The sequence below is a fragment of the Schistocerca cancellata genome, chromosome 2 (assembly GCF_023864275.1).
Source record: "Schistocerca cancellata isolate TAMUIC-IGC-003103 chromosome 2, iqSchCanc2.1, whole genome shotgun sequence".
NCBI lineage: Eukaryota > Metazoa > Arthropoda > Insecta > Orthoptera > Acrididae > Schistocerca > Schistocerca cancellata.
Genome location: NC_064627.1, coordinates 462134379 through 462162203, shown reverse-complemented (window position 1 = coordinate 462162203; position 27825 = coordinate 462134379). Strand labels below are relative to the sequence as shown.

The following is a 27825-nucleotide window of genomic DNA, read 5'->3' as shown; positions in this document are numbered from 1 at the left end:
TATGGATACATGGTGTTTCACAATATCTATTACGATATGAGCTTGTAGAGGATATTCAGTAGATGGTTTTGATAAGGGACCCATGTCCGGAAACTTACCATTTGGATGTAAACTACGAGGGGCCTTCAATAAGTAATGCAGCACGTTGTTTTCTCGGCCAGTTTCGGTTGAAGAAATGTGGGATTTGTTGTGGTACATCGTGGAATATTCCCGCTTCAGCCACTATAGTTTCATGAGGTTCCGATAGATGGCAGCACTATACGTAACCTTCGAAACGGCAGTGAAAGCATTACTTACTGAACACCCTTCGTACTTTAAAGATAGGACAAGCTGTGAGTTGGCACGGCCAGCTGCTCACCTGAGGACGGCGCGTCGGTGGTGGGGGAGTCGCTGGGCGCGGCGGTGGGGCGGGAGCCGGCAGCCGCCCCCGCGGTGCTGACCTGCTGCCGCCTGCCGGCGTCCGTCTTGCACTTGCAGGACTCGGGGCGCGCGCCCCAGCACACGCCCACGCCGGCGCAGCTGTAGAGGCCGCGGCCCTGGCCGCCGATGCCGCTGGCGAACGACCGCCCTGCACAAGGCACAGCCGGCGCTCACTTTCGCGGTGTGTACTACCGTTGTTGTTGTTGTTGTTGTTGTTGTTGTGGTCTTCAGTCCTGAGACTGGTTTGATGCAGCTCTCCATGCTACTCTATCCTGTGCAAGCCTCTTCATCTCCTGCTCCTACTGCAGCCTACATCCTTCTGAATCTGCTTAGTGTATTCATCTCTTGGTCTCCCTCTACGATTTTTACCCTCCACGCTGCCCTCCAGCCCACGCTCCGATCCGTAGAATGCCAGTTTTCTTTCTCCTGATAACGATGTCCTCTTGAGTAGTCCCCGCCCGGAGATCCGAATGGAGGACTATTCTACCTCCGGAATATTTTACCCAAGAGGACGCCATCATCATTTAATCATACAGTAAAGCTGCATGCCCTCGGGAAAAATTACGGCTGTAGTTTCCCCTTGCTTTCCGCCGTTCGCAGTACCAAAACAGCATGGCTGTTCTGGTTAGTGTTACAGGGCCAGATCAGCCAATCATCCAGACTGTTACCCCTGCAACTACTGAAAAGGCTGCTGCCCCTCTTCAGGAACCACACGTTTGTCTGGCCTCTCAACAGATACCCCTCCATTGCGGTTGCACCTACGGTACGGCTATCTGTATCATTGAGGCACGCAAGCCTCACCGTATCCAGTCCAAAATTACTTGGCATTGACGGTGGTGAAAGGAAGACGTGGCGTAAGGTTTACGAGGAATGCATGGCAGGCAGCCAATCCTACGGCTCCTGTAAGCACAGCAAAGACCAGCAGTTGCCAAATTGTCACCCAAACCACTATAGCACTTCTCATTTGCACTAGGCTGTCCTGTCGTATAGTTCACTGCACAATGAGATCTTTGTTTTTGCTATTTCTTACAGCAGGGGTTCCCAACAAAATTTTCTCGACGACCCCCTCATCAAGCGAGATTGGTACCTTATCATATCACAGTATCAAGTACCTAAAAAAGCCAAATGAAGAGTCTTTTATACGTTTTCTATTTTTGGTACTTAGAAAAAATATTGACATATTCATTATTGAAAAAATATTGAGCTTAAAACTTTTGCAATTCAGCCATCATTGTTATTGTTAAATTTTTGATTATTGCTCAAAATCTTTGTCTTCAAATCTGGGTGTTTAGTACAACAAACTCCTTAAAAAAATAAAAATTGAGTATAAACTGAAAATGACAGGAAAAATTAGAACTTGAGTGTATTGGTCTTTCAAGTGTACTACACTTGAGATTGAATTGAGTAGACATGTGTGAAAAATAAGAAAACACTAATTTCATACAAGGTATTATTTATTTGAAAAAAAAAAAATACAGGTACAACAGAGTACTCCATCAGTATACAGTTAGTTTTAATTTTCAGTTCTTAATGAGATGAGTTCAGTCTGACCTTTGAGTCCATTATTTCTGAAATAATAGGTTCCAAACTTGAAACTTTCACTCTGAGATCCGACCGCATGTCGAGCCGATTCCTATATTTCTTTTTCATGAAACACATGCAAGAAAATGCTTGCTCACACCGATATGTGGTTGCAACTGGAAGGATCTTTTTCATTGCCTTATCTCCAAGTTTCTTGTAGTCCTTGCGTGCTGATGCCCAGAAGTCTGTTATTTTATCACCGAAGTGTAAAGTGACTGTCAGTTGTCAGCTGCAAAGTGGCAGCGCGCGCAGTCTAACGGCATACAGCAGAACTACTTGCCTCTAATTCTAGTTTTGCGCTAGAGTGTGCTAGTCTCAGTTGGCTCTAGGAAGACGCTAGACGCAGTAGTTAGCGTTCGCTAAAGCTCTGCTCATGCAGGAAGCGGCCAAAACAAAAATTCTTTTATCATACAAAATATATTTAATGTATTTTTTATTCTAATAGCATCTTGCGGATCCCTCTGGCATAGCTCGCGGACCCCTGGGGATCCGCGGACCACCTGTTGGAAACCACTGTCTTACAGTTTTGATGTTAATGTTTTGTTTGTGAAATGTAAGCTTATACTACCGGAAGTATCACAATTAATGAGATGTTCCAGGCTGTTATGCCGTGGTCGAATTAATTTCACACTTAAACACAACGTTTCGTCTCCATCTGTGGAGGACATTTTCTTGGGGGATCGTAGCTTATTTGAGTGTTCGATTCACACCCTGGCTCGCTACTGACCGCGCGATCCCGTTCAATGGTGTGACGTCACATTCTTTGAATACCCGAGCGCGATTGGCCGTTGTCAGTTGCTGTCGTGCGCTGTTGCTGTCACCCTATTCAATTTCCCGCCCTCCTGTTTCTATTAAAATTCATGGGTGTTTAAAGATCTCTATGGCGTTTTTGTATAGCCTTTCATGCTATCCGCTTGTGGCTGCCGATACTCGAGTCTTATCAATTCTACTGCAGTCAGTATCGAGCCAGGGTGTGAATCTGGCACTCAAAGAAACTACGATCCCCCTTCAGAACGTCCGCCCGGATGGGGATGAAACGTTGGGTATTAGTGTGAAACACATTCGACCATGGAATAAAAGCCAGGAACATTTTATTCATTGTGACATTTCCGGCCGTAAAAGTTTACATTTTACAAGAAGAATTTTTCCTCTGTTAATTTTCGTGTGAAGATCGATTTTGTACCTATCCTATGACTGATATTTTATCCGTGTTCTCCACCGAGTCTGAACATAACGACCTTTCTCTCACTTTCTGTGCCAGGCAACGGCCGTTGTATAACATCCCCACGATACGCGATCAAGAGCAGCGTCTGACCAAATGTGCCCTAGCTCTCATTATAGACTGTTATAAATCTGTATTGCCTCATTAGGAAGCTATGTGGTAAAGAACCAAATGTTCGTACCATCAATCGTTATGTACTTTCCTCAATGCCACGCACGTAAGAACCTAAACCAGCTCAAGCTAGCGACTATGTTGCAGCTTTGACAACAGAATCTGAGTCTGTAAAATGTTGACCACGCAGTCCATCCTTCACAGGCCCAAAGAGATGCAAGTCAGAAGGTAACTATATCAGGACTGTGTGTTCGATGTCGCATGACTGTCCAGCAAAATTTGCCAGTGCGTTACATCATCAAAAAAATGTTGTGCGACTGACGTTATCGTGCTATAAGCAGTAGTTCGTCTTCTTCTCTTGCTTGACAAGAAATGTGAGCTTTTAGTGTAGCTTGTGTCGTCTTGTAGTCCTCTGAAAAGAGGGCTGTTTTAGTCTCCGAGAAATCTAGTAGAGCCAAACCTTTCCTAAGTCTTAAGACTGTGCATATCACTTTGCCTGAGGATAGTTGTGTCATGAACATCTGATTAGCTGGAGAATTCCCATGGCGGATGTGTGCCAGTCTTCCTCCCCAGGGCGATAGCAACAGCAGATAACGGCAGTCGACAACGGCCATTTGCGCTCGGGTATTCAAAATATGTGATGTCACACCACTGTGTGGGAGCACGAGTAAACGGAATTTCGCTTCAGTCAGTAGCTAGTCAGTGTGTGTATCGGACACTCAAAGAAGCTACGACCTCTCTTGAAAATGTCATCCGCAGATGAGGACGAAACTTTGGGTTTCAAATGGTTCTAATGGCTCTGAACACTATGGGACTTAAACATCTGAGGTCATCAGTCCCCTAGAACTTAGAACTACTTAAACCTAACTAACCGAAGGACATCACACACATCCATGCCCGAGGCAGGATTCGAACCTGCGACCGTAGCGGTCGCGCGGTTCCAGACAGAAGCGCCTAGAACCGCTCGGCTACTGCGACCGGCGAAACTTTGGGTTTAAATGTGAAATCCAATAGACCGTGGCACAGTAAGTTGGAACATTTTATTAATTGTGAATATTTTGTTCATTATTATTGTTGTTGTATGACAGTGAACAATATCAGAAGGCACTTCGTCAACTGCTATTCAGTGATGAAGTTCTACGTCGCTCTCTTAACCAGGGCATTGTCGTATGAGGCCAGTCGAGAGAAATGGTTTGGCCATTACGTGCCCACACCGCCAACAATTGTTCATGCTAATGCTTCCAACTATTCTGTTATTGTTGATCAGAGGCCTACCATGGTGAAAGGAAAATGGGAGACGATTGGTTAGCATCACACGTACGCCACAGTAATAGTGATAAGGACTTCAATTTTACGTTGACACCAATAGTAATAAAAGATACGCTGTCTGCAATCAAACCATACAGCAACTCAGCTGTTTGTAAAGTCAAATCAGGGAAGTGCGGAAGCCGTCAGCCGTATGCACCGTATCATGGGAAAAGCATCGCATAATTAAATTAATTAACAAAAATCGTCATAAGAAATGGTCACGTCTTTAAAAAAGGACAGTGACAGTGTGACAACTGTGATAGCGTCAGTAGAGTTTTTCCATTGTTATCTTAGAAAAGATGCTTAGGAAGATTCAACTGAATATTAGGTGTGAGCTTTTGATGTACGTGATTAGCAAACTTATGTTTTCACAAGTTTCGTCTATTAGTACACTCCTGGAAATGGAAAAAAGAACACATTGACACCGGTGTGTCAGACCCACCATACTTGCTCCGGACACTGCGAGAGGGCTGTACAAGCAATGATCACACGCACGGCACAGCGGACACACCAGGAACCGCGGTGTTGGCCGTCGAATGGCGCTAGCTGCGCAGCATTTGTGCACCGCCGCCGTCAGTGTCAGCCAGTTTGCCGTGGCATACGGAGCTCCATCGCAGTCTTTAACACTGGTAGCATGCCGCGACAGCGTGGACGTGAACCGTATGTGCAGTTGACGGACTTTGAGCGAGGGCGTATAGTGGGCATGCGGGAGGCCGGGTGGACGTACCGCCGAATTGCTCAACACGTGGGGCGTGAGGTCTCCACAGTACATCGATGTTGTCGCCAGTGGTCGGCGGAAGGTGCACGTGCCCGTCGACCTGGGACCGGGCCGCAGCGACGCGCGGATGCACGCCAAGACCGTAGGAGCCTACGCAGTGCCGTAGGGGACCGCACCGCCACTTCCCAGCAAATTAGGGACACTGTTGCTCCTGGGGTATCGGCGAGGACCATTCGCAACAGTCTCCATGAAGCTGGGCTACGGTCCCGCACACCGTTAGGCCGTCTTCCGCTCACGCCCCAACATCGTGCAGCCCGCCTCCAGTGGTGTCGCGACAGGCGTGAATGGAGGGACGAATGGAGACGTGTCGTCTTCAGCGATGAGAGTCGCTTCTGCCTTGGTGCCAATGATGGTCGTATGCGTGTTTGGCGCCGTGCAGGTGAGCGCCACAATCAGGACTGCATACGACCGAGGCACACAGGGCCAACACCCGGCATCATGGTGTGGGGAGCGATCTCCTACACTGGCCGTACACCACTGGTGATCGTCGAGGGGACACTGAATAGTGCACGGTACATCCAAACCGTCATCGAACCCATCGTTCTACCATTCCTAGACCGGCAAGGGAACTTGCTGTTCCAACAGGACAATGCACGTCCGCATGTATCCCGTGCCACCCAACGTGCTGTAGAAGGTGTAAGTCAACTACCCTGGCCAGCAAGATCTCCGGATCTGTCCCCCATTGAGCATGTTTGGGACTGGATGAAGCGTCGTCTCACGCGGTCTGCACGTCCAGCACGAACGCTGGTCCAACTGAGGCGCCAGGTGGAAATGGCATGGCAAGCCGTTCCACAGGACTACATCCAGCATCTCTACGATCGTCTCCATGGGAGAATAGCAGCCTGCATTGTTGCGAAAGGTGGATATACACTGTACTAGTGCCGACATTGTGCATGCTCTGTTGCCTGTGTCTATGTGCCTGTGGTTCTGTCAGTGTGATCATGTGATGTATCTGACCCCAGGAATGTGTCAATAAAGTCTCCCCTTCCTGGGACAATGAATTTACGGTGTTCTTATTTCATTTTCCAGGAGTGTAGCAAGGCTGTGATTAGCGACTGATTACGAATGAAATTCATCTCGGGAACTCAGTATTAATTACACAAAGAAATCCCACTCTCAGTTTGAATTATAAATATTGTAATACTGAGGTAATCTGTTTTCCATTATGCCTTCCAAATAGACGACAAGGTTTCTTTTTACCTCGATTTTTCGTTATGTTACAAATAAGTAGAAAGTTTGAGCATAAAACGGCGAGCGACCGCTGAAGTTCTCACGCGCGAAAGCAGCATTATTCCTGAAATATTTAACTAAAATTATCTCGTGCTAGAGATATTCAATAGAATTCTAGTAGTGAGTGAACGATAATATGATGATGTATTATTAAGATAACGTATGCATTATACTTTGACTTAAATTTCACAAGAAAAGATTTCCCCATAAGTCCAAAATTCTGTAAAATCGCTGCCAACATACGGATTTTCGTAAACTTCCCATGTATAATCTTAAATTTTGCTACCACAAATAGAACCGAAAAGAAATTTAGTACAGCTCTTCGAGAAGACACTTGACGTCTGTTAGATCTCTGTACATCAAATAGCTTCCGTGTTTGATTGAGTGGAATGAAATGTTAGGTTATGTTCATGTTCTGGCCAGGACGTGGCGAGTGGCCGAGCGGTTCTAGACGCTACGGTCTGGAACCGCGCGGCCGCTACGGTCGCAGGTTCGAATCCTGCCTCGGGCATGGATGTGTGTGATGTCCTTAGGTTAGTTAGGTTTAAGTAGTTCTAAGTTCTAGGGGACTGATGACCTCAGAAGTTAAGTCCCATAATGCTCAGAGCCATTTGAACCATTTTTAAATCAGGACGTGGCATATGGTCCACGCCCTCACGTCACTGCTAAAGTAATCTCGAACACACCCTAGAGACTGTCCCACGGGGAACGGTCAATATTAACCGATATAGAGGAACGATCATTGGAAGCAAAAAGGTCTAGTAAACATGTACTCTAAAGTGCATAGCATAAGAGCTATGAGTACTTGTACAGTACAATAGATGTGTTTCACAGGAGCGAATATGAACAAGTTCTCATAGTTCTTAAGGTATTCATTTTAGAGCCCAATATGTATAGGAACTTTTTGCTTCCAATGATCGTTCCTGTCATATCCATAAATAGTGACCGTTCTTCCTGTAGAATGCACAGTGCGTCATTTTCAACGCATTCCAAATTCCTGACCTTTTACCTTTCCCACGTGTTGGTTTACGTATTGTAAATTTACGAAGGAGACGAGATAACAGTGGCGACTCACGGGACCGGACGGATTGAACACACAGTTACCAAAATGTATAGGATCACTGTAGGAAATACACTTACTGAAAGCAATTAATACTTGGTAGAAAAAGATGGCAATGATAGACTCCAGAGCGACAGAGGAAGTAATACCGACTTACAACAAAGCGTATAGCAATAAAAGCAAAACTACTAAGGAATAAGCTTTCTTAAACACTATTATTAATTATACATACAAATGACCTACAATCGCCTTAAAAACATAGTTGACTCGCTGCTATTACAGCAGCAAAGTGGATTTGGGAAGGAAAAGTCTTGTAGTGGCAATATTATAGTAATAATTCAGGTGATTTTCAAGGAATTAGATTAGAAAAATTGAACACTGAAAGAATTAGATGAGTTTTGCTATTTATGCAGCCAAATAACTGGCGGTAGCCGAATTAGAGAGGATATAAAATTAAAACTTGCTAAACCTTAAAAAGAGTTTCTGAAACAGAGGTTTTTATTCATATCCAATACAAATTTATCTGTTAGGAAGTATTTTCTGAAGTTATTTGTTTACATTGAAGCTCTTAGGGAAGTGAAGCGTAGACGATAAACTGTTTGCACAGTAAGAGAATAGAAGAGTTTGAATTATGGTGGTACAAAAGAACGCTGAAGATTAGATTGGTGGATCGAGTAACTTATAAGCAGGTACTGAAACAAATTGGGGAAAAAAGAAATTATGGTTCAATTTGACTAAAAGAAGGGATCAGTTGACAGACATACTCTGAGGCATCAATGAATCATCATTTTGCTAATAGACGGAAGTGTTGGAGGTAAAAATTGTAGACGGAGACCAAGAGGTTGAGTAGTGTAAACGTGTTCAAATGGATGCACATTGAATCAGCTACGCAGAATGAAGAGGCTTCAACAGGATAAAGTAGCGTGCAGAATATCGAATATAGGTCCCGACTAGGAATGTTAATATTTTTAAAAATATCGGGAATCCGCTACATCGATATTTATGATATATCGTTACTCGCTCGCTGCGTGTCGGATGAAGACTCGATATATCGACGGAAGAAAATATCGACCTATGGGCCTATAAAAACAATGGCTGCACATTGTAAATATGTATGTTAAAAATTGTTTTTTAACGCAACTGGTGTGTTGTTTCTTTACATCGGAAACCTTGTTGTTCCATTCACCCCCCCCCCCCCCCAGCGCAGTCGGACTTTTGCTTTGTGCCACCTATACTTGCTTCACACAGTCAAAGAGAGAGATTGGACTTGATGAAAGTTCAAAAAGTAGTGAGACACCTTTTTTGTTTGTGGTAAGTTCCTATGGGATCAAACTGTTGAGGTCATCGATCCCTAGGCTTGCACACTACTTAATCTATCTAACTTAAACTAACTTACGGTAAGGACAACACACACACACCCGTGCCCGAGGGAGGACACCAACTTCCGACGTGGCAGCCGCGCGAACCGTGGCAAGGTGCCCTAGACCGCGCAGCTACATCTCGCGGCTAAGACAGCTTCACACAGTGCAAGTAAAATTATGTTACACTACAATTTGAAAAGAACAATTTCAAATATTTACCGAAAATTGCGAAAAAAATATTATGTGAAATAAAAATGTCGGCCATCAGTATTGCCATTTCGATAACGATGAATCAGGAAAAATAATGTCTCCGAAATATATCGGTATTTTTGGAGAAAATATCGATGTATCGATATTTTATCATCAGCCCTAGTTCCGACTGGAAACCACAACAACAACGAAAGAAAGTATACAAAAGAGGAGGGCATTGAAAATGAAAACGTGAGAGTTTTCGACGAGTCAGCCAACATATTTTACGCAGTATTTTAGCAAGACACGTGTGCCCCAGGAACTTAATACGAATTGTTGAAAGCCTATATAAACAAACCAAAATCATAAGAAACACGAGAAGTAGGTAGACTGGAGCCTAACAATTAATAGGAGTAGCTCATCGTCTACGCTTTAGTATTGACGCAGCCAAAGAAAATCGACGGCAACCAGGCAATAAAAATAGGATCAGATAACTGGATAAACATCAAGATGTAAGTTGACGACCAAATAATTTTACAGTAGATGTAGGATGATCAACAAAACGCAATTCTTTGCCTAGGCCAGATACGCAAGGGTTATAGTTTCAATATTTCTCACAGAACTACTAACAAAAAATTGTGGCTCTTAAGGGAAATAATGTTAAATTGTAATGCTTTAGAGAAAGTTTTCGGTTTTAACTTCTTAGGTTGTGAGGTAAGCTACCACCTGGAAATGACATGCACAAGGAATTTAATTAATATCAAATGATTCGTGCTACAGCACTTTTAGGCAAACAAGTGCGGAAGGATGGCTACAATTGTTTTGACATACGGTTCAGAATCGTGGAAAATAAGAACGCAAGATAAAACAACAGGCGATTATAATTAAAGTGGAGCTACTCACAAAGGTCCAGTATAGGCTGTAATTACCATGTTGTAGCTGAATTTGGTAGGTATGCTAATACGTTAATGTGGCACCGATTTTGACTGGAGAAAAATTAGTTCCAGTTTTGGCCACCAGTCGCAAATCTGGTGTTGTACAGCACCTCGTCAACGTTTCCGTTGCTCACACTGAGCAGATTGTGTAAATGGGACTCAATAATAAAATCAACATTACTCCTTTCTCTCTTGTTTGATCTTTTGTGCCTGCATCCCATTCCCAATCCCTTACATGTGGAAACATTTTTGTACGTCTTCCTTGCATTCAAAGCGCCAGAATTACGCCTGTGGCCAAAATATGAACTAATTTTTTCCAATATAAATCAAAATCTACCAAGTTTCGGTGCCGTACGATAATTACAGCGCACACTGGCTCTCTGTGAGTAACTGCACTTTGATTATAGCCACGCGGTACATGTACTAGCCACTGGAATGAAATCTTTGAGACAAACGAAATGTTGCAGTCCAAGGGATCACATAAGAAATGAAGCATCACCAAATTCTTGCTCGCAGCTTGATACTTTTTCAGAAGTGATGGTCAACACTTTACGACTGGCCCTGGAACGCCTTCGAGGCAAAGCGCGTGTCGGCTGTACTCACGGACACAGTCCTGAGGACAGAGGGCAGAGATGTTCTCCAGCGGGTCGCAGAAGCCGTCCGGACAGTGGCGGACGTCCGGCGTGCAGGTGGCGTAGTGGGGGATCAGCTCCGTCGAGAAGTTGGCCTTCGCGCCCCGCCACGCACAGCCGCCAAGCGGCGCCACCTCGGGACGCGCCGTCGAGTTCCTGCCCTCGCTGTAACAGGGAGCAGCACGCTGCACTGCCGGCCAGGCAGGGAAGGCAGCAGGCGCCCTCACCTCTGATGTTAATGCAAGATGTGTGATGTCATTCACATGGAACACTCCGCAGCATCCGTCCTCAAAACAAGTTTGAGAGGCTCCTTGTGACGGGCCATAAAGTGATATTTTAATTCTGTTGTAGTCGTGGTAGTCTTTTCGTTTTAACCTGTCGGTGTAGTAACGCAAATTTATGATGCTATTGGTTAAATATTAATTGTTATTTATTGTAATGTCACTTACACTGAGGTGACAAAAGACGTGGGATACCTCCTAATACTGTATCGGACCTTCTTTTGCCCGGCATAGTACAGAAGCTCGGCGTGGCGTGGACTCGACGGGTCGTTGGAAGCTGCTGCAGAAATATTGAGCCTTGCTGCCTCTATAGCCGTCCACAGGTGCGAAGGTATTGCCGGCGCAGGGAGTTGTGCACGAATTGACTTCTCTGTTTTGTAACGGAAATGTTCGATGGTGGCCGACCGAAGTGACCGAGCGGTTCTAGGCGCTAGAGTCTGGAACCGCGCGACAGCTACGGTCGCAGGTTCGAATCCTGCCTCGGGCATGGATGTGTGTGATGTCCTTAGGTTAGTTAGGTTTAAGTAGTTCTAACTTCTAGGGGACTGATGACCTCAGCAGTTAAGTTCCATAGTGCTCAGAGCCATTTGAGCCATTTTTTTGGAGAATTTGATTCTTGTTCATCCCATACAGCAGTTGTAGTGTTCTTCTGGGAAAATCCAATACCTCAATTATGAGCGCTGCTCGCTTTTCAATTTACAGACAGAACAGAGTATACTCCCCCCCCCCCTCCCCAGTTCATTTCATGTTCAGTTCTCTGGGTGGCCAAATCATTCACCTGAACTGTCCAGAATATTCTTCAAATCTAAAGCGAACAACTGTGGCTGGTGACATGGCTCATTGTTATCCATAAAAATTCCATCGTTGTTTGGAAACACGAAGTCCGTGAATGGTCGCAAATGGTCTCCAAGTTACCGAAAATAACCATTTCCAGTCAATGATCAGTTCAGTTGGGTCAGAGAGCCCAGTCCATTCCCTGTAAAGACAGCCCACACCATTACGGAGTTATCACCAGATTGTACAGTGCCTTGTTGACAACTGTCCGCTGCTCGTGGTCGTGCGGTAGCGTTCTCGCTTCCCACGCCCGGGTTCCCGGGTTCGATTCCCGGCGGGGTCAGGGATTTTCTCTGCCTCGTGACGACTGGGTGTTGCGTGATGTCCTTAGGTTAGTTAGGTTTAAGTATTTCTAAGTTCTAGGGGACTGATGACCTCAGAAGTTAAGTCCCATAGTGCTCAGAGCCATTTTTTTTGTTGACAACTTAGTTCCATGGCTCGTGTGATCTACGCCATACTCGAGCCGTACAGTCAGCTTTTACCAACTGAAGCCGCGGGGGATTAGGCGAGCGGTCTAAGGCTCTGCAGTCAGGGACTGTGCGGCTGGTCCCGGCGGAGGTTCGAGTCCTCCCTCGGGCATGCGTGTGTGTGTGTTTGTCCTTAGGATAATTTAGGTTAAGTAGTGTATAAGCTTAGGGACTCATGACGTTGGCAGTTAAGTGCCATAAGATTTCACGCACCAACTGAAGCAGGAACTCATCTGCTGAGGCAACTGTTTTTCAGTCGTCTATGGTCCAGCCGATATAGTCACGAATCCAGGAGAGGCGCTGCAGGCGATGTCGTGCTATTAGCAAAGGCACTCGCGTCCGTCGTTTACTGCCATAGCACATTAACGCCAAATTTCGCCGCACTCTCCTACATGATACGTTCGTCGCGCGTCCCGCATCGACTTGTGCTGTCATTTCACGCAGTACTGCTTGTGTGTATTACTGACAACTCTACGCAAACGCCGCTGCTCTCAGTCGTTAAGTGAAGGCCGTCGACCACTGCGTTGTACGTGGTGAGAAGTAATGTCAGAAAGGCGGTATTCCCGGTACATTCTTGACACTGTGGATCTCAAGATACTGAATTCCCGAACTATTTCCGAAATGAATGCTCGATGCATCTAGCTCCAACTGCCATTCCGCGTTCAAAGTCTGTTAATTCCTGTCGTGCGGCTATGATCACGTCGGAGATCTTTTCACATGAATCACCTGAGTGCAAATGACTATTCCCACAATGCAGTGCCCTTTTACACCTTGTGTATGCGGTACTACAGCCAACTGTTTATGTACATATCGCTATCGCATGACTTTTGTCGCCTCAGTGTACGTGTGTCGGTATTCAATAAGTTTCAGAATGCCGATGCAGAAACAAAATCATTTATTCACGCCTCGAGCGGCACAGAGAATAATTACATCGGTGCCGCACAGCAGTAGCAATTCGAGCGGCGAAGGTGCTACGGTAGTCGCAACCGGCCACAAGAAGAAGAGAGAACGGTCTTCTGAAATAATGACTTAATTGTTAAAATGGTATCTCTTTAAGTTTGTCTGTGTAAATGATTCAAAATGGTTCAAATGTCTCTGAGCACTATGGGACTTAACATCTGAGGTCATCAGTCCCCTAGAACTTAGAACTACTTAAACCTAACTAACCTAAGGACATCACACACATCCATGCCCGAGGCAGGATTCGAACATGCGACCGTAGCGGTCGCGAGGTTTCTAGACTGAAGCACCTAGAACCGCTCGGCCACACCGGCCGGCTGTAAATGATTCCAAAATGGTTTAACGTTGATCTTATGGTCAGTTTCAGAGAGGTAGTTATCGTGGAGAAGCCGTGCTGAGCTGTCAACACTGGAACAGTATGCGACGTGCTGAAAGTTACAGTAAGCTACAGTGCTGATAGTCACAGCGGAGTTGTAGTACTCGCAGTAATCGCAGTGTTTGACAAGTTACAGGTCAGAGCAATTACTGGCTCGAGATGGTTGTTTTGCTTAGCTGTTCAAAAATGGCTCTGAGCACTATGGGACTTAACATCTGAGGTCATCAGTCCTCTAGACTTAGAACTACTTAAACTTAACTAACCTAACGACATCACACACGTCCATGCCCGAGGCAGGATTCGAACCTGCGACCGTAGCAGCAGCGCGGTTCCGGACTGAAGCGCGTAGAACCGCTCGACCACAATGGCCGGCTGTTTAGCTGTGTGACTTCCGCCAGTGAAATACTGTCTAGTGTTTCCCATCGTGAATCAATGAATTACTACTGAGGCAGATCTGGCTGTGTAATGGTAAAGAGAAGCTTTAAGATTTTATTGGAGGTGGAACTATTTTATTGTGGAAATTGTGTGGAGATCAAGTATTTACTGCAGCTGAATTTGAGATCACATATTGACTTAGGCTGTTCCGTAAAATCTAACCAATTTTTCGGTGCTGCATGCTAAAAATTAGTTGAGTGCTACAGTGGGTAGTACTCTTTGATAGAATTGTGCGTTTGCCGTGGTGATTTGTAAGAGTTACACACACTGAGAGGAGAGTGTTGTTGGTCTGAAGAAGTGGACTGTTATCGCGCTTTGAGTAACAGCTACTCAATTTGCGATATTTGACACTGAACTGCCACTAGATAATTTCGGAACATAACTATTTATTGTTTGTTCACTGTTGATAACCTGTAAACTGTTCATATCTTCCTCCTTAATTATAAACAGGAACCATTTATACAGGCACGTTACTGCATTATCATTACTTTCGTCTGCCTAAGTGGCAAGTGACCATTCACTTAGGTAAAGACAGTGGGTCGCGATTTGCTAACTGCTGAAGAGGCTTCAATTTCGCTCTGATTGTATAGCTTCAGGTCCTAAAGTGGTGGTGGCACGTAGGGGTTTTCGTTTTTACTCGTATATTTGCGAACGTGAAATCACTTTACTGTGGGACAGATTTTTTATGACATTCGTCCACTATCGTCGACTTCTTTGGTATGAGAACGCTACGGTGCGTATAAGGAAAGTGAAGTTATCTCCAAACCATACTATTTTAATCCCAGAGGAATGAAAAAAGTGAATTATAAGACATTAAATTAAAGTAAATGACAAGTTTAAAAGAGTTCGCAAAGGAAAAGATATTTAGAGTAAGACTTTTTTTGTTTGCTGCTAGTTAAGCGAACAAAAGAGTTAAACTTCCGACATACAATGAATTAGCTTATGATATTATCTGAACAGAATTTCAAATGAAAAAGTCAGACGATATTTAAAATAATGGGTATTTACTCCAATAGATAACTAATATCGAAAGGAGTACTTCATGGGAAAAATTTTGAAAGAAAATTAAAACATAATAGGGTATTAAATATTTGTTTTCCATCATTGCAGACTAGAACGAAAGTTGCATCGTTGGCTAAGGCGTCAGTTATTTCTTTGGTCTGAAATGGCCGGCATTTGTTCACAATCTGAAGAGAAGCTGTAACATTACGTAACATGCGAGTAATGTACTGTAAGAAGAGGAAATTGACTAAGCGATAGGCTTGCTCTGAATCAATTAACTTGAGTGATAGACGATATCGTGGAAATGCTGCATAAGTCTCACTCATAAAATCTTTGGTTGAGGACAAATGGTAGATAATACGTAGCAAATACTTCACGTCGTATCTTCTTGCATTTCAGTGAATTGCTTACCACAGTGTGTTGCTTTATAGAACTGGAAAGAAAAGACTGGATGATACCACAATATTAATTAAGACATTTAACTGTAGCGAATGTTATGTACTCTACAAGTACAGCTACATAATTGCGACCTACTACAGACGCCTGGTTCTTTTAATCGGTGGACAGTTCAGTTGCTAATTGGAAATTTAAATTAAATAGTTACAGCTTTATGCGTTTGTATGCACGACGTAAGTGATGTTTAGTAATTAAGTGGATGTGAAACACTGTTCGCTACTAGGAAACATTTGTTTTTTTTTGGAAAATAGTCCCCTTGTCGAAACAAAGAGCAAGTAGTGGTAATCCTGAACTGTGTACAGTACAGACTATTTTTGTACATAAATATGACGATATTTTTTCGTCACAGTGCATCCTCTCATTAAAAATATTTACAGACTAGTAGGAAATTATCACGTGCTGGAATAAATGGATTGTGTATGACGGATTCCTTCCTGTCTACGGCTGCTGTTTACGTTTATTCGTGAAACCATCTCGCTACGACAAAAAGCCTTTATTTTATTGATATCCATTATCGTATGCATGTCACTATGTCACCTATTTAGTTAATATACCAAACAAGCTGCCCTAATTTGAACTTTTTCGATGTCCTCTGTCAATCCTAATGGCAGGGAAGGCATACTGTGCAATAGTACTCCAGAAGTGGCCGGACAAGCGTAATGCACGCAGCCCTTTTATCAGAGTTTCTGCGTCTTCCAAGAGTTCTGACAGTAAACCGCATTCTTTGGTTCGGCATCCCCACAACATTTCCCATATGATAGGTCCAATTTAAGTAGTTCGTAATCGCAATTCGGAGGTGTTTTAGTTGAATCAACAACATTTAACCTTATGTAATTTTTCGTATAAACGAAATTTAACGAAATTTTTTATTACTAACGTGGATTACCTCACATTTCATTATTCAGTGTCAATTTACTCTCTCCGTATCAGGCAGATGTCTTGCCTAAATCATTTTATAATTTATTGTGATTATATAATGACTGCTACACGGTAGACGACAGAATCACAATATTCATTAAGACATTTAACTGTAGCGAAAATAGTGGAAGACAGCTATTCAGGTTGTGTCCTAAATCTTTTATGTAAATGAAGACCAGCAGGGGGCCTGTACAATTTCCTTGAGGGGCCTCAGATACAAGTTCTCTTTCTTTAGACGACTTCCCGTCAATTACTACAAACTGTTACTTTCTGTCAGGGAATCATGAACGCAGGGGCACAGCTGAGACTATTCTTCACAGGCACGCAGTTGACTAGAACCTGCTTCAGAGAAACAGTCGGAAATCATCAGGAAATCCAGAAATATGGAAACAACATGAGATTCGTTTTCGACGATACTATATTAATTACTAAATAAAAATGGCTTATTCTTCGTCTGCCAAATTTTAATGAACAAATTTAACACTATTATTTCAAATTTCCTCAAAAAGTATGAATTCACTAAATAATGCTTCTCCTTTCGTCCCATTGAGTGCGACATTGATTGCATGTTTATTTACCAATAATTCTTCAAATAAGCATGAGACAGCTGCTTTTAAATTCTTGGAACGAGAAATGGGGCTACAATTTGGGCTGTCACATTTACATGACTGCCCTGCAATTCACACTTAAGGGTCTGGAAGAGGGTTTACCATTCCACTCTCGAACAGCGTATGAGGAAAATGAACACTTAGATGTTTCCGTGCAAGCTCTGATGTCTCTTATTTTATTATAATGATTATTTTCCCCTATGTAGGTTGGAGCCAATAACATATTTTCGCAATAGGAGGAGAAAGTTGGTAACTGCAATTTCGTGAAAAGATCCCTCCGTAGTCAAAAAACGTCTTTGTTTCGATATTTCCCACCCCACCTCGCTTATCTTATCAGTGACACCCTCTCCCCTACTTCCGAAAGCTGCCCCTCTCTGCACTTTTTCGATGACCTCCGTCAACCCTGTCTGATAAGGATCCCACACCACACTGCAGTACTCTAGCAGAGGTGTCCTGCAGGCAGTCCCTTTACTTGATCTGTTGCACATTTTTCGAATAAAACGCAGTCCTTGGTTTGCCATCACCACAACGTTATCTATGTGGTCGTCCCAGTTTAAATGGTTCATGATTGTAATTCCTAGATATTTAGTTGAACTGACAGCCTTTAGATTAGCTTGAGTTATCGTGTAACTGAAATTTAACGGATTCCTTTTAATACTCATGTGGATGACCTCATATTTTTCCTCATTTAGAGTCAACTCCTACTTCTCGCGCCAAACAGTCATCGCGTCTAAGCAATTTTGCAATTTGTTTTCATCTTCTGATAAGAATATAACGTTTGTCAGCTGACTGACGCAAGGGACATGTAACCCAGGGTGCATCCACTGTCTGCTGCACTATGTGGCAGCGACTTGCCAACTACGGAAGGTGCTTTGGCACCCCGACTGGTAACCACAGCCAGGTGGTGCGAGACGTATTTGTGGAGCGACTTTAAAGAAAACCGCCAACGTCTCGTTATCAAAGAGGGCACTTGCTTAGTCGCTCTTACCCCTTCTCGATCATCACCGCTGGATTTCGTCGGAACCACTATAACATATAGGAAGCATTACCATATGAGGTGTGCCCGCCACATCATTGACATCCTTCCAGAATTATCCTTTCCCTTGTTTCCGGTTAGGCCCCTGCTAAATTACGCTTTTGTTGAAAACCTGCTGATGCGCATCGTTTTTCAGTAATAAAAATTTGCGTCTGTGTGCACTCAGTATTTTTTGTATGAATATAAGACAACGTTACACCGCAGCTACGTGCGGTGGTTAACCTAAGGTACACGGTTCTGGTAGACCAAAATGCTCCACGCTGTCACTAACAAAGGCGTCAGTAAATTTCTTTTCTGTTATAAATATAAGTTTTTATGTAGGCTCATTGCAGAAGAGAGGAGATGTCAGAACTCTTACATCACACGGTCAATAGAAAATACCCTGTCCGGACGAAATTTTGATTACCTCCACCTACCCGGCTACGAAATGCGCCCAGAGGTCCACCCATCCCACTAGCTTCAACAGAAAACTAATACGCATTGTAAGCAGGTCCGTCAAAAAGGGAACTTTTGTAAAATTTTCATTAGGGTCGTATTTCACGCACACCTTTTGCGTAACGTGAGGAGTGCGGTTCATGCATGATGGAGCACGGCACATTTTGCTGTTGACGTAAGACGACATGTTGTTACAATATGGCCCAAGGTGGATAGGTCGCCCATCTCGATTTTTCTGTCTGGGGCTGTCTCAAAAATGTTGGTAAACTTGAAGAAATGGGGCAGTGAACTGTCTTATCGATGTTTACGAGATGATCTGGCGGATTTTTGAAAGAATTCGTAACTGCAGAGCCGAGTTCTGTATTGCATCCAAATACCTGGATGACGCATTGAGCACCACTTTTAAAAGCTACGAATGTACACTAATTTGGAACATGAAACACGATGAAGGATTCTTTCTTAAGGGAGGCTGTGGATGAAATCTGAGACTAAATAGATGGCGACTTAATCGAGAAGCTTACATTTAAAATAAATGTTTACTAACTAGGTCAATATTTCGTGCTGAAATCAGTGGCAGCTTGCAACCACACATTCGCAGACATCTTCGAGACGGCTGGTCTGTGTGCCCATGGTTTCTGGAACCTTTCACTTCTATTATTGTATGCTTTCACCTGACTCAGTTGCAGCTATTAATTATGATACATCCTTTTTTGCTGGCAACCCAGTGTCCGCCATATGGGGCGACCGAAATGAAACAATAACAAGGAACGTCATGAGGCATTACTCGTCCTTTGCGCTCCCAGTGTTGCAGCAGCTCGTCCCAGCTACGTGACTCGTTAAAGCCGTTGTTCGGGTTCAAACTTGGCGCGTGCTGTCATTTTGTAGTATTAGTAGACTGAATATCTGAGGCTGGACAGGCGCGACGGACTGTAGTTAACGTCAATAGCTGTAATGATGACCAGAGGGAGAGATGATATACTGTCGCAGGAAAAGGTGATGCAATGTCGCAGGAAAAGGTGATGGAGTGTTGTTACAAGAGATGAAATGTTACAAGACGACGGTGGGTACATACAGTGCTGCAGACAGGGCCTGGTAATAAGTGGAATATCACTTTTCTCTCTCTGTAAGAGAAATAAGATAAAACGTTTACTGCTCAAGCCGTATTATAACTACTCTTAGCCATACGCTAACGATAGTTAGTAGTGCTATAAATGTCCACGTAGAACTAGGAACAGAATCTGTAACATTTCATTGGACTGGTTATCTCATTAATCGTTGCAGTGAGTACCAATTATGTTCCAAAAACTGGGAAGTGTCTATATCTAAACGCCGGGCTGTTTGCGTTTCTTCGAAACAGTGCATTAGTGGCTCGCGGCAACCCGCAATACCTTCGTGCGCCGCCTGCACACCGCTAGACACCTCGCCGCCGCGGACGCTAAGAAACGAGTGCTTTTGCGAACATCACGTCTTACGCCAGGATCCAGGTTACGGCTGTGGGGCGGCGGCGGAGGGGGTCGCAATTTTTTATGCCGTCCTTCATCCCCTCCCGTAAATATAATTTGCCTTCGTCACCAGGTTTAACCTGACGCAGATGACTGGGATTTTAATTACCTTATCTTCTTTTTCCTAGAAGACTCTTGTATCACAGGGTGGGAATCTTGTTCTGGATCTAGATCTTCTAGTCGCCACATCCCCCCATTCCCCAGCCATCACAAGGATGGATTGTGTACACCCCAACTGTTGCGTCTAGCGTTAAAAGTTTCATATTGTTTGCGAATCCTGTAACTGAGACTGGACGTGGGTGCCTGTCCGAAAGTTGTCTATTCCGATGTGGGAAACGACTTAAAAACCACACCCATGATCGCCAGCACACCATACCCCATCGTTAATTCGGCGGACGAAATCGATCATGCCCGGCGCTGTACCCAGAATCCTGGAAACACTGTGCTAACGGGCGTGGCTATCCGGGCGCGTTGTCTAGAATTTTAATAATAATAATAAAACGCTAGATGCGTCTTCGCTGGTCATCGGGCTCAATTCGAACCGAGACTCACGTCTAAGACAATTCTACTCCAGTCAATGAGATTCCAGGCTGAAGACGTGTCTGAAGATGCCATGGACAGTGGTGGCACACCAACCACACTGTCGCCTACCGTAAGGCCCGACAGCCATGAGTGACGGTCCGGAATGCATTTCCTTTCACAGCAGGACGCCTTTGGTTGTCAACTGTGGCACAGCGGTACGTCGACGATATTCTACACCCCGTCATGTTGCTCATCATGGCAAGCCATCCTGGGCTTATATTTCGGTAAGATAATGCCCGCCCGCCCACGGCGGGAGTTTCTACTGCTTATCTTCGTGCTTGCAAAATCCTACCTTGGTCAGCAAGGTCGCCGGATCTCTCCCCAGTTGAGAAAGTTTGGACCATTGTGGGCAAAACCGACCAGCACGGCTTTTTGACGATCTAACACGCCAATCACAATTTGGCACGATATTCCTCAGGAGGACACCCAACAACTCTGTCAATCAATACCAAGCCGAAAAACCGTTCGCAAAAGGGCCAGAGGTGGACCATCGCGTAACTGACTTGCACAGTTTGTGAAGCTCTTTCTCTTGAATGAATTATTCAATTTTTCTGAAACTGTAAGTATTTGTTTGTCTGTACATCTACATCACATCTACCCATTTCCGTCCCATTCGGATAATTCCTTCGTTGGGTGCCGTTTTATTTTGCCTTAGAATACTTGTCATACTTGGAGATGGCGTCAGTGCTCATGCTCAGATGCCAGCAAGCCTAACCAATACGTCGCTTCCGGTTGCGCCTCCTAAGTTTAGAAAAGTCTTGCCTCATCTGAGAGCTTGCTGACTAAGCATACGTATTCATCTTGCCACAACTTCCCTTGTCTCTCACACATTCTCATAGAAAAATTAAGTTATGACAATTGACCATGCATGTTTCGTACTCGAAATCTTACATATTTTGATCAATAATTTTACTGTGGCTCAGAGATCGAATTGTTGTTAACCGATCAGAGATTTTTGTTGCAAAGATCTGATATTCAAAATTTCTAATTTTATTTTGTGTGTATGGAAGCTTGCTCATAATTTTCTTTGGCCACATTATGTGTTTACACATTGCATTCAGTGCATTAGGAAGTCATAATTACGTATAATCAAAGTATGCAGTTGAAGGGATACCAAGTTAAGCAGTACGGAAATATAAAGTTTAATGGATACAAAGCAATAAAGCATCATGAAAAGCTATTCTTCCACGCTAAAATGTTGCTTAGTCAGTTCGTTTGTCTTTGTCTTTGTTATGTATTTTCATCTTGAATTCAGAGCATTACGATTAGATTTTGGCATTATTTAGTAGCTGACTATGGTAAGTGCAGACTGTAAACGATTCACAGAGTCATGGCACCGTAGGTCTGCTCGGCATTTTATTTACGCCAACATGTGATAGCATTTTAGATGTGGAAATAACACTGTAACATGTGGAAATACCGGTATTTAATATGAGGGTCCATTGTTCTGAATAAAAAATGTGGTTTGGAGATTAAACTATGAATGTTCACTAATGATGCTTAACAGGTATGAAATTTACTAGGGACGCAGAATTTCAGGTGCTATGTGTTTTTGTTGTTGGTAATACTGTAAGAGAGAATACTCATCAAAATTTTGGAAAATTCAGGAATTAAGGTATAAGCGTGCGCGCTTGTGTGTGTGTTTGTGTGTGTGTGTGTGTGTGTGTGTGTGTGTGTGCTGAATGGTGCCAATTTACATAATTAAAATGAAGCTTACATTTTTTATGTTGTGTGTGGCCAGTGAGCTGATAGCTATGGTATTTGACGTAAAAATTCTGATAAATATTGCAGATCATTCCATTACTTTTAAACATTGCGCTATAAGGACCGCTAGCACAGCTTGGCCAGTTCCACCGCCTTAGTTTCTGTCAAATTTCCTACCAAAGCCTTTTTGCATGTTTTAAAATTTCTTAGCAATATCATTTTGCAAGTATTAAAATTTCTTACAAATGCCATTCTGGATTTTTGAAATTCTAACCCTCACCATGTTGTACTTTTTTTAATTTCACACCAACACTATTTTAATCTTTTGAATTTCTCTCAGCACCATGTTGCATTTCTGAATTTTCTGCAACTACCATCTTGGTTTTCTCGGCGGCTGCAATTCCAGTTAGTGGTGGGCGCTTCAACTGTGGTCTGGAGGCGCCGTGGATATGACCATCTATCTGATTCATAAATACAACTGTAGTCCAGTTTTTCTTATGCAGAAACATGCATACAGTCCTAAGCGAAGCGAATAATATAACAATAAAATGGTACAGTAGGATCAGTTTCAGTCCCTTTTCCCAAAAATGCTACACATGAAAGTAATAATCCACTCAAATAGGGCATCGAAATTATGTCTAAAAGTAAATTACAGGATACGCCTCCAATTAATAATAAAACTAACTGCGCTTTGTCTGACATAAAAACGCTAAATACCTTAGGAAAAGTCACTACTTGCACAAGAGAAATAATACTGGATCAAACTATGAATATAATACACTCCTGGAAATTGAAATAAGAACACCGTGAATTCATTGTCCCAGGAAGGGGAAACTTTATTGACACATTCCTGGGGTCAGATACATCACATGATCACACTGACAGAACCACAGGCACATAGACACAGGCAACAGAGCATGCACAATGTCGGCACTAGTACAGTGTATATCCACCTTTCGCAGCAATGCAGGCTGCTATTCTCCCATGGAGACGATCGTAGAGATGCTGGATGTAGTCCTGTGGAACGGCTTGCCATGCCATTTCCACCTGGCGCCTCAGTTGGACCAGCGTTCGTGCTGGACGTGCAGACCGCGTGAGACGACGCTTCATCCAGTCCCAAACATGCTCAATGGGGGACAGATCCGGAGATCTTGCTGGCCAGGGTAGTTGACTTACACCTTCTAGAGCACGTTGGGTGGCACGGGATACATGCGGACGTGCATTGTCCTGTTGGAACAGCAAGTTCCCTTGCCGGTCTAGGAATGGTAGAACGATGGGTTCGATGACGGTTTGGATGTACCGTGCACTATTCAGTGTCCCCTCGACGATCACCAGTGGTGTACGGCCAGTGTAGGAGATTGCTCCCCACACCATGATGCCGGGTGTTGGCCCTGTGTGCCTCGGTCGTATGCAGTCCTGATTGTGGCGCTCACCTGCACGGCGCCAAACACGCATACGACCATCATTGGCACCAAGGCAGAAGCGACTCTCATCACTGAAGACGACACGTCTCCATTCGTCCTCCATTCACGCCTGTCGCGACACCACTGGAGGCGGGCTGCACGATGTTGGGGCGTGAGCGGAAGACGGCCTAACGGTGTGCGGGACCGTAGCCCAGCTTCATGGAGACGGTTGCGAATGGTCCTCGCCGATTCCCCAGGAGCAACAGTGTCCCTAATTTGCTGGGAAGTGGCGGTGCGGTCCCCTACGGCACTGCGTAGGATCCTACGGTCTTGGCGTGCATCCGTGCGTCGCTGCGGTCCGGTCCCAGGTCGACGGGCACGTGAACCTTCCGCCGACCACTGGCGACAACATCGATGTACTGCGGAGACCTCACGCCCCACGTGTTGAGCAATTCGGCGGTACGTCCACCCGGCCTCCCGCATGCCCACTATACGCCCTCGCTCAAAGTCCGTCAACTGCACATACGGTTCACGTCCACGCTGTCGCGGCATGCTACCAGTGTTAAAGACTGCGATGGAGCTCCGTATGCCACGGCAAACTGGCTGACACTGACGGCGGCGGTGCACAAATGCTGCGCAGCTAGCGCCATTCGACGGCCAACACCGCGGTTCCTGGTGTGTCCGCTGTGCCGTGCGTGTGATCATTGCTTGTACAGCCCTCTCGCAGTGTCCGGAGCAAGTATGGTGGGTCTGACACACCGGTGTCAATGTGTTCTTTTTTCCATTTCCAGGAGTGTATAACACTATTAATGACTTTTCTATACCCAGTCAATCAGAGAAATTCCCTCATTCAGAGGTTGCTCATTGACGACTAACGAGGAGAATATAGCAAGTGCCATTACCTGATTTTCGAGAAACTTTGTTCAGTGGAAGAGGAGTCAAAATAAACGAACACGTGTCTCGGCTTATCCGTAAGTACTCGACCGTTTTTGAGAAAACGACCGTCGAAATTTTCGAGGTATTGTATGTGAATTTTAGCGCCGAAATGGAGCCCCTCTCAGTTTGGAACTCCGTGTTCGAAACCCGACTATTTTTTTATTTATTTTTGTTCATTTATCTGCCCATGCACGTAGAAGATTTCTAAACGAGTGTTTGTTTTCAAGATTAAGGATAAAGGGCGTTATATTAATTTTAAATTACAACTGTGTCTCATAATAAATATCATATACAGGGTGATCAAAAATTCAGTATAAATTTGAAAACTGAATAAATCACGGAATAATGTAGATAGAGAGATACGCATAACAAAGTAAGACAAAGCAAAGATGATGTTCTTTACAGGAAATGGTCAATATGTCCACCATCATTCCTCAACAATAGCTGTAGTCGAGGAATAATGTTGTGAACAGCACTGTAAAGCATGTCCGGAATTATGGTGAGGCATTGGCGACGGATGTTGTCTTTCAGCATCCCTAGAGATGTTGGTCGATCACGATACACTTGCGACTTCAGGTAACCCCAAAGCCAATAATCTCGTGGACTGAGGTCTGGGGACCTGGGAGGCCAAGCATGACGAAAGTGGCAGCTGAGCACACGATCATCACCAAATGACGCGCACAAGAGATCTTTCACGCGTCTAGCAATATGGGGTGGTTCTAATAAAACCCCATGTCATTCCATGCATGTATGTCAATTTTTACCTCTCTATCTACATTATTCCATGGTTTATTAAGTTTTCGAATTTAAACTGACTTTTTGATCACCCGGTTTTTATTAGATAATACATCAGTGTATGGTATTCTTGGAGGTTACAATCTTTTTAAATTTTCATATCTTATATTTAAGTCTTAAATTTTATTCTTATGTTTGTTCTTGGGGAAGGTTTTGTGAATTCACTTCACTGACCGTAGAATCCTTGAAAACAAAAATTCTGGACACCATGAATATCGTGTGAAGGTAGGGTTCCCACGGTGACATTTCTTCGTGCGAATCTCGCTAGGGAAAGAAACGACGTTAACATTGCTGGTGACTTCACGCGTGGTCAATAATTTCGCGGCAAACAATGCATAACCAATCAGTTTACCGAAAACTGGCTCTTGCAACTGGTTATGAATCAAGATACGCCAGGAATTTCATTAAAATAGTTTAAAGTAATTTTCTCATTCAGTTATTTATTTATTTATTTATATTAATTCAGCAAACAACTAATAGAGGAATAGGGCCAACGTTCTTTCAATATATATTGGAAACATTCGTCTAGTAATCTTCTACAGATCTGGGGAGATAAATGAAAACAAAAAATGAAACTTATTATCGGTAGAAATTGTGCCACCGCTTCGGTTGAACCGTTTATTCGCTGAAAGGCTCGAAAACCTGGACCGTCGTTTTCTCAGAAACTATCGAGTATCTTCGGATAAGCCGAGACACGTCTTCGCTTAATTTGGCCCCTTTTCCACTGAACGAAGTTTGTGGGAAATCGCATTGTGCCACTTGCGGTGTTCTCCTGGTCAGTGAGTGTGGAACGGCAGCGCGTGGTGTACTCACTGCACGTGGTTGACGGTGACGTTGTGCGCGCCCGTGCCGAGGCCGCAGAAGGCGTTGCAGTCAGCCAGAGACTCCATGTTGGCGCACGGCCGGCGCTTCCTGCTGCCCGCCTGGCAGGCTTCGGAGGCGCCCTCCAGCACGCGCACCCTGATGCCGGCGCGGCCCTCGGAGCCCCTGGACCCCCATGTCACCGTCACACTGCAACGTCGCACACACTGTGTCACCCAACAGTTATATCGCATTAAATAAATGCAAGCACAGATACTGCGTCAAGTTTCTTTGGCGATTGGTGCATTTTTAGCGATATTCTTTGTGATATCTAGCACACATTATGGAGAAAAATAACCCGATAATACACTGAAGAGCCAAAAAAATGGACACCTATCTAATATAGTGCAGGGCCCCCAAGAGCACACAGAAGTGCCGCAACACGACTTGGTTCAAAATGGTTCTAAGCACTAGGGGACGGAACATCTGAGGTCATCAGTCCCGTAGACTTAGAACTACGTAAACCTAACTAACCTAAGGACATCACACACATCCATGCCCGAGGCAAGAAGAACCTGCGACCGTAGCAGCAGCGCGGTTCCGGACTGAAGCGCCTAGAACTGCTCGGCCACAGCGACCGGCAACAACAGGACGTATTTGGGCGTAACATTGCAGAGCGATATGATGTGGGACAAGCATGTAATGACAGTTGTGGGGAAGGCGGATAGTCGTCTTCGGTTCATTGGTAGAATTTTGGCAAGATGTGGTTCATCTGTAAAGGAGACCGCTTATAAAACACTAATACGACCTATTCTTGAGTACTGCTCGAGCGTTTGGGATCCCTATCAGGTCGGACTGAGGGAGGATATAGAAGCAATTCAGAGGCGGGCTGCTAGATTTGTTACTGGTAGGTTTGATCATCACGCGAGTGTTACGACAATGCTTCAGGAACTCGGGTGGGAGTCTCTGGAGGCGTTCTTTTTGTGAATCGATGCTGAGGAAATTTAGAGAACCAGCATTTGAGACTGACTGCGGTACAATTTTACTGCCGCCAACTTATGTTTAGCGGACAGACCACAAAGATAAGATAAGAGAGATTAGGGCTCGTACAGAGGCATATAGGCACTCATTTTTCCCTCGTTCTGTTTGGGAGTGGAACAGGGAGAGAAGATGCTAGTTGTGGTACGAGGTACCCTCTGCCACGCACCGTATGGTGCACTGCGGAGTATGTATGCAGATGTATGTAGACGTAGACGTGGTATGAACAATGAATCCTGTACGGCTGTCCACAAATCCGCAAGAGTACGAGGGTTGGAGATCTCTTCTGAAAAGCATGTTGTGAGGCACCCGAGATATGCTCTATAATGTTCGTGTCTGGGGAGTTTTGTGGCCAGCGGAAGTGTTTAAACTCAGAACAATGTTCCTGGAGCCACTCTGTAGCAATTCTGGACGTGTGGGGTGCCACAT

General features: G+C 44.3%; 1 protein-coding gene across 1 annotated transcript in view; it reads right to left on the bottom strand.

The window, feature by feature from the left end:
* The window catches only part of LOC126155143 (proto-oncogene tyrosine-protein kinase receptor Ret-like), a 137821-nt gene that overhangs the window by 88334 nt on the left and 21662 nt on the right, over positions 1–27825 (bottom strand). Inside the window, exons 3-5 of the mRNA XM_049916210.1 lie at positions 26371–26568; positions 10799–10992; positions 359–568 (exon numbers count right to left, since the gene is read on the bottom strand). Coding sequence (XP_049772167.1) covers positions 359–568; positions 10799–10992; positions 26371–26568 — 602 coding nt within the window. The remainder of the gene's footprint in view (positions 1–358; positions 569–10798; positions 10993–26370; positions 26569–27825) is intronic.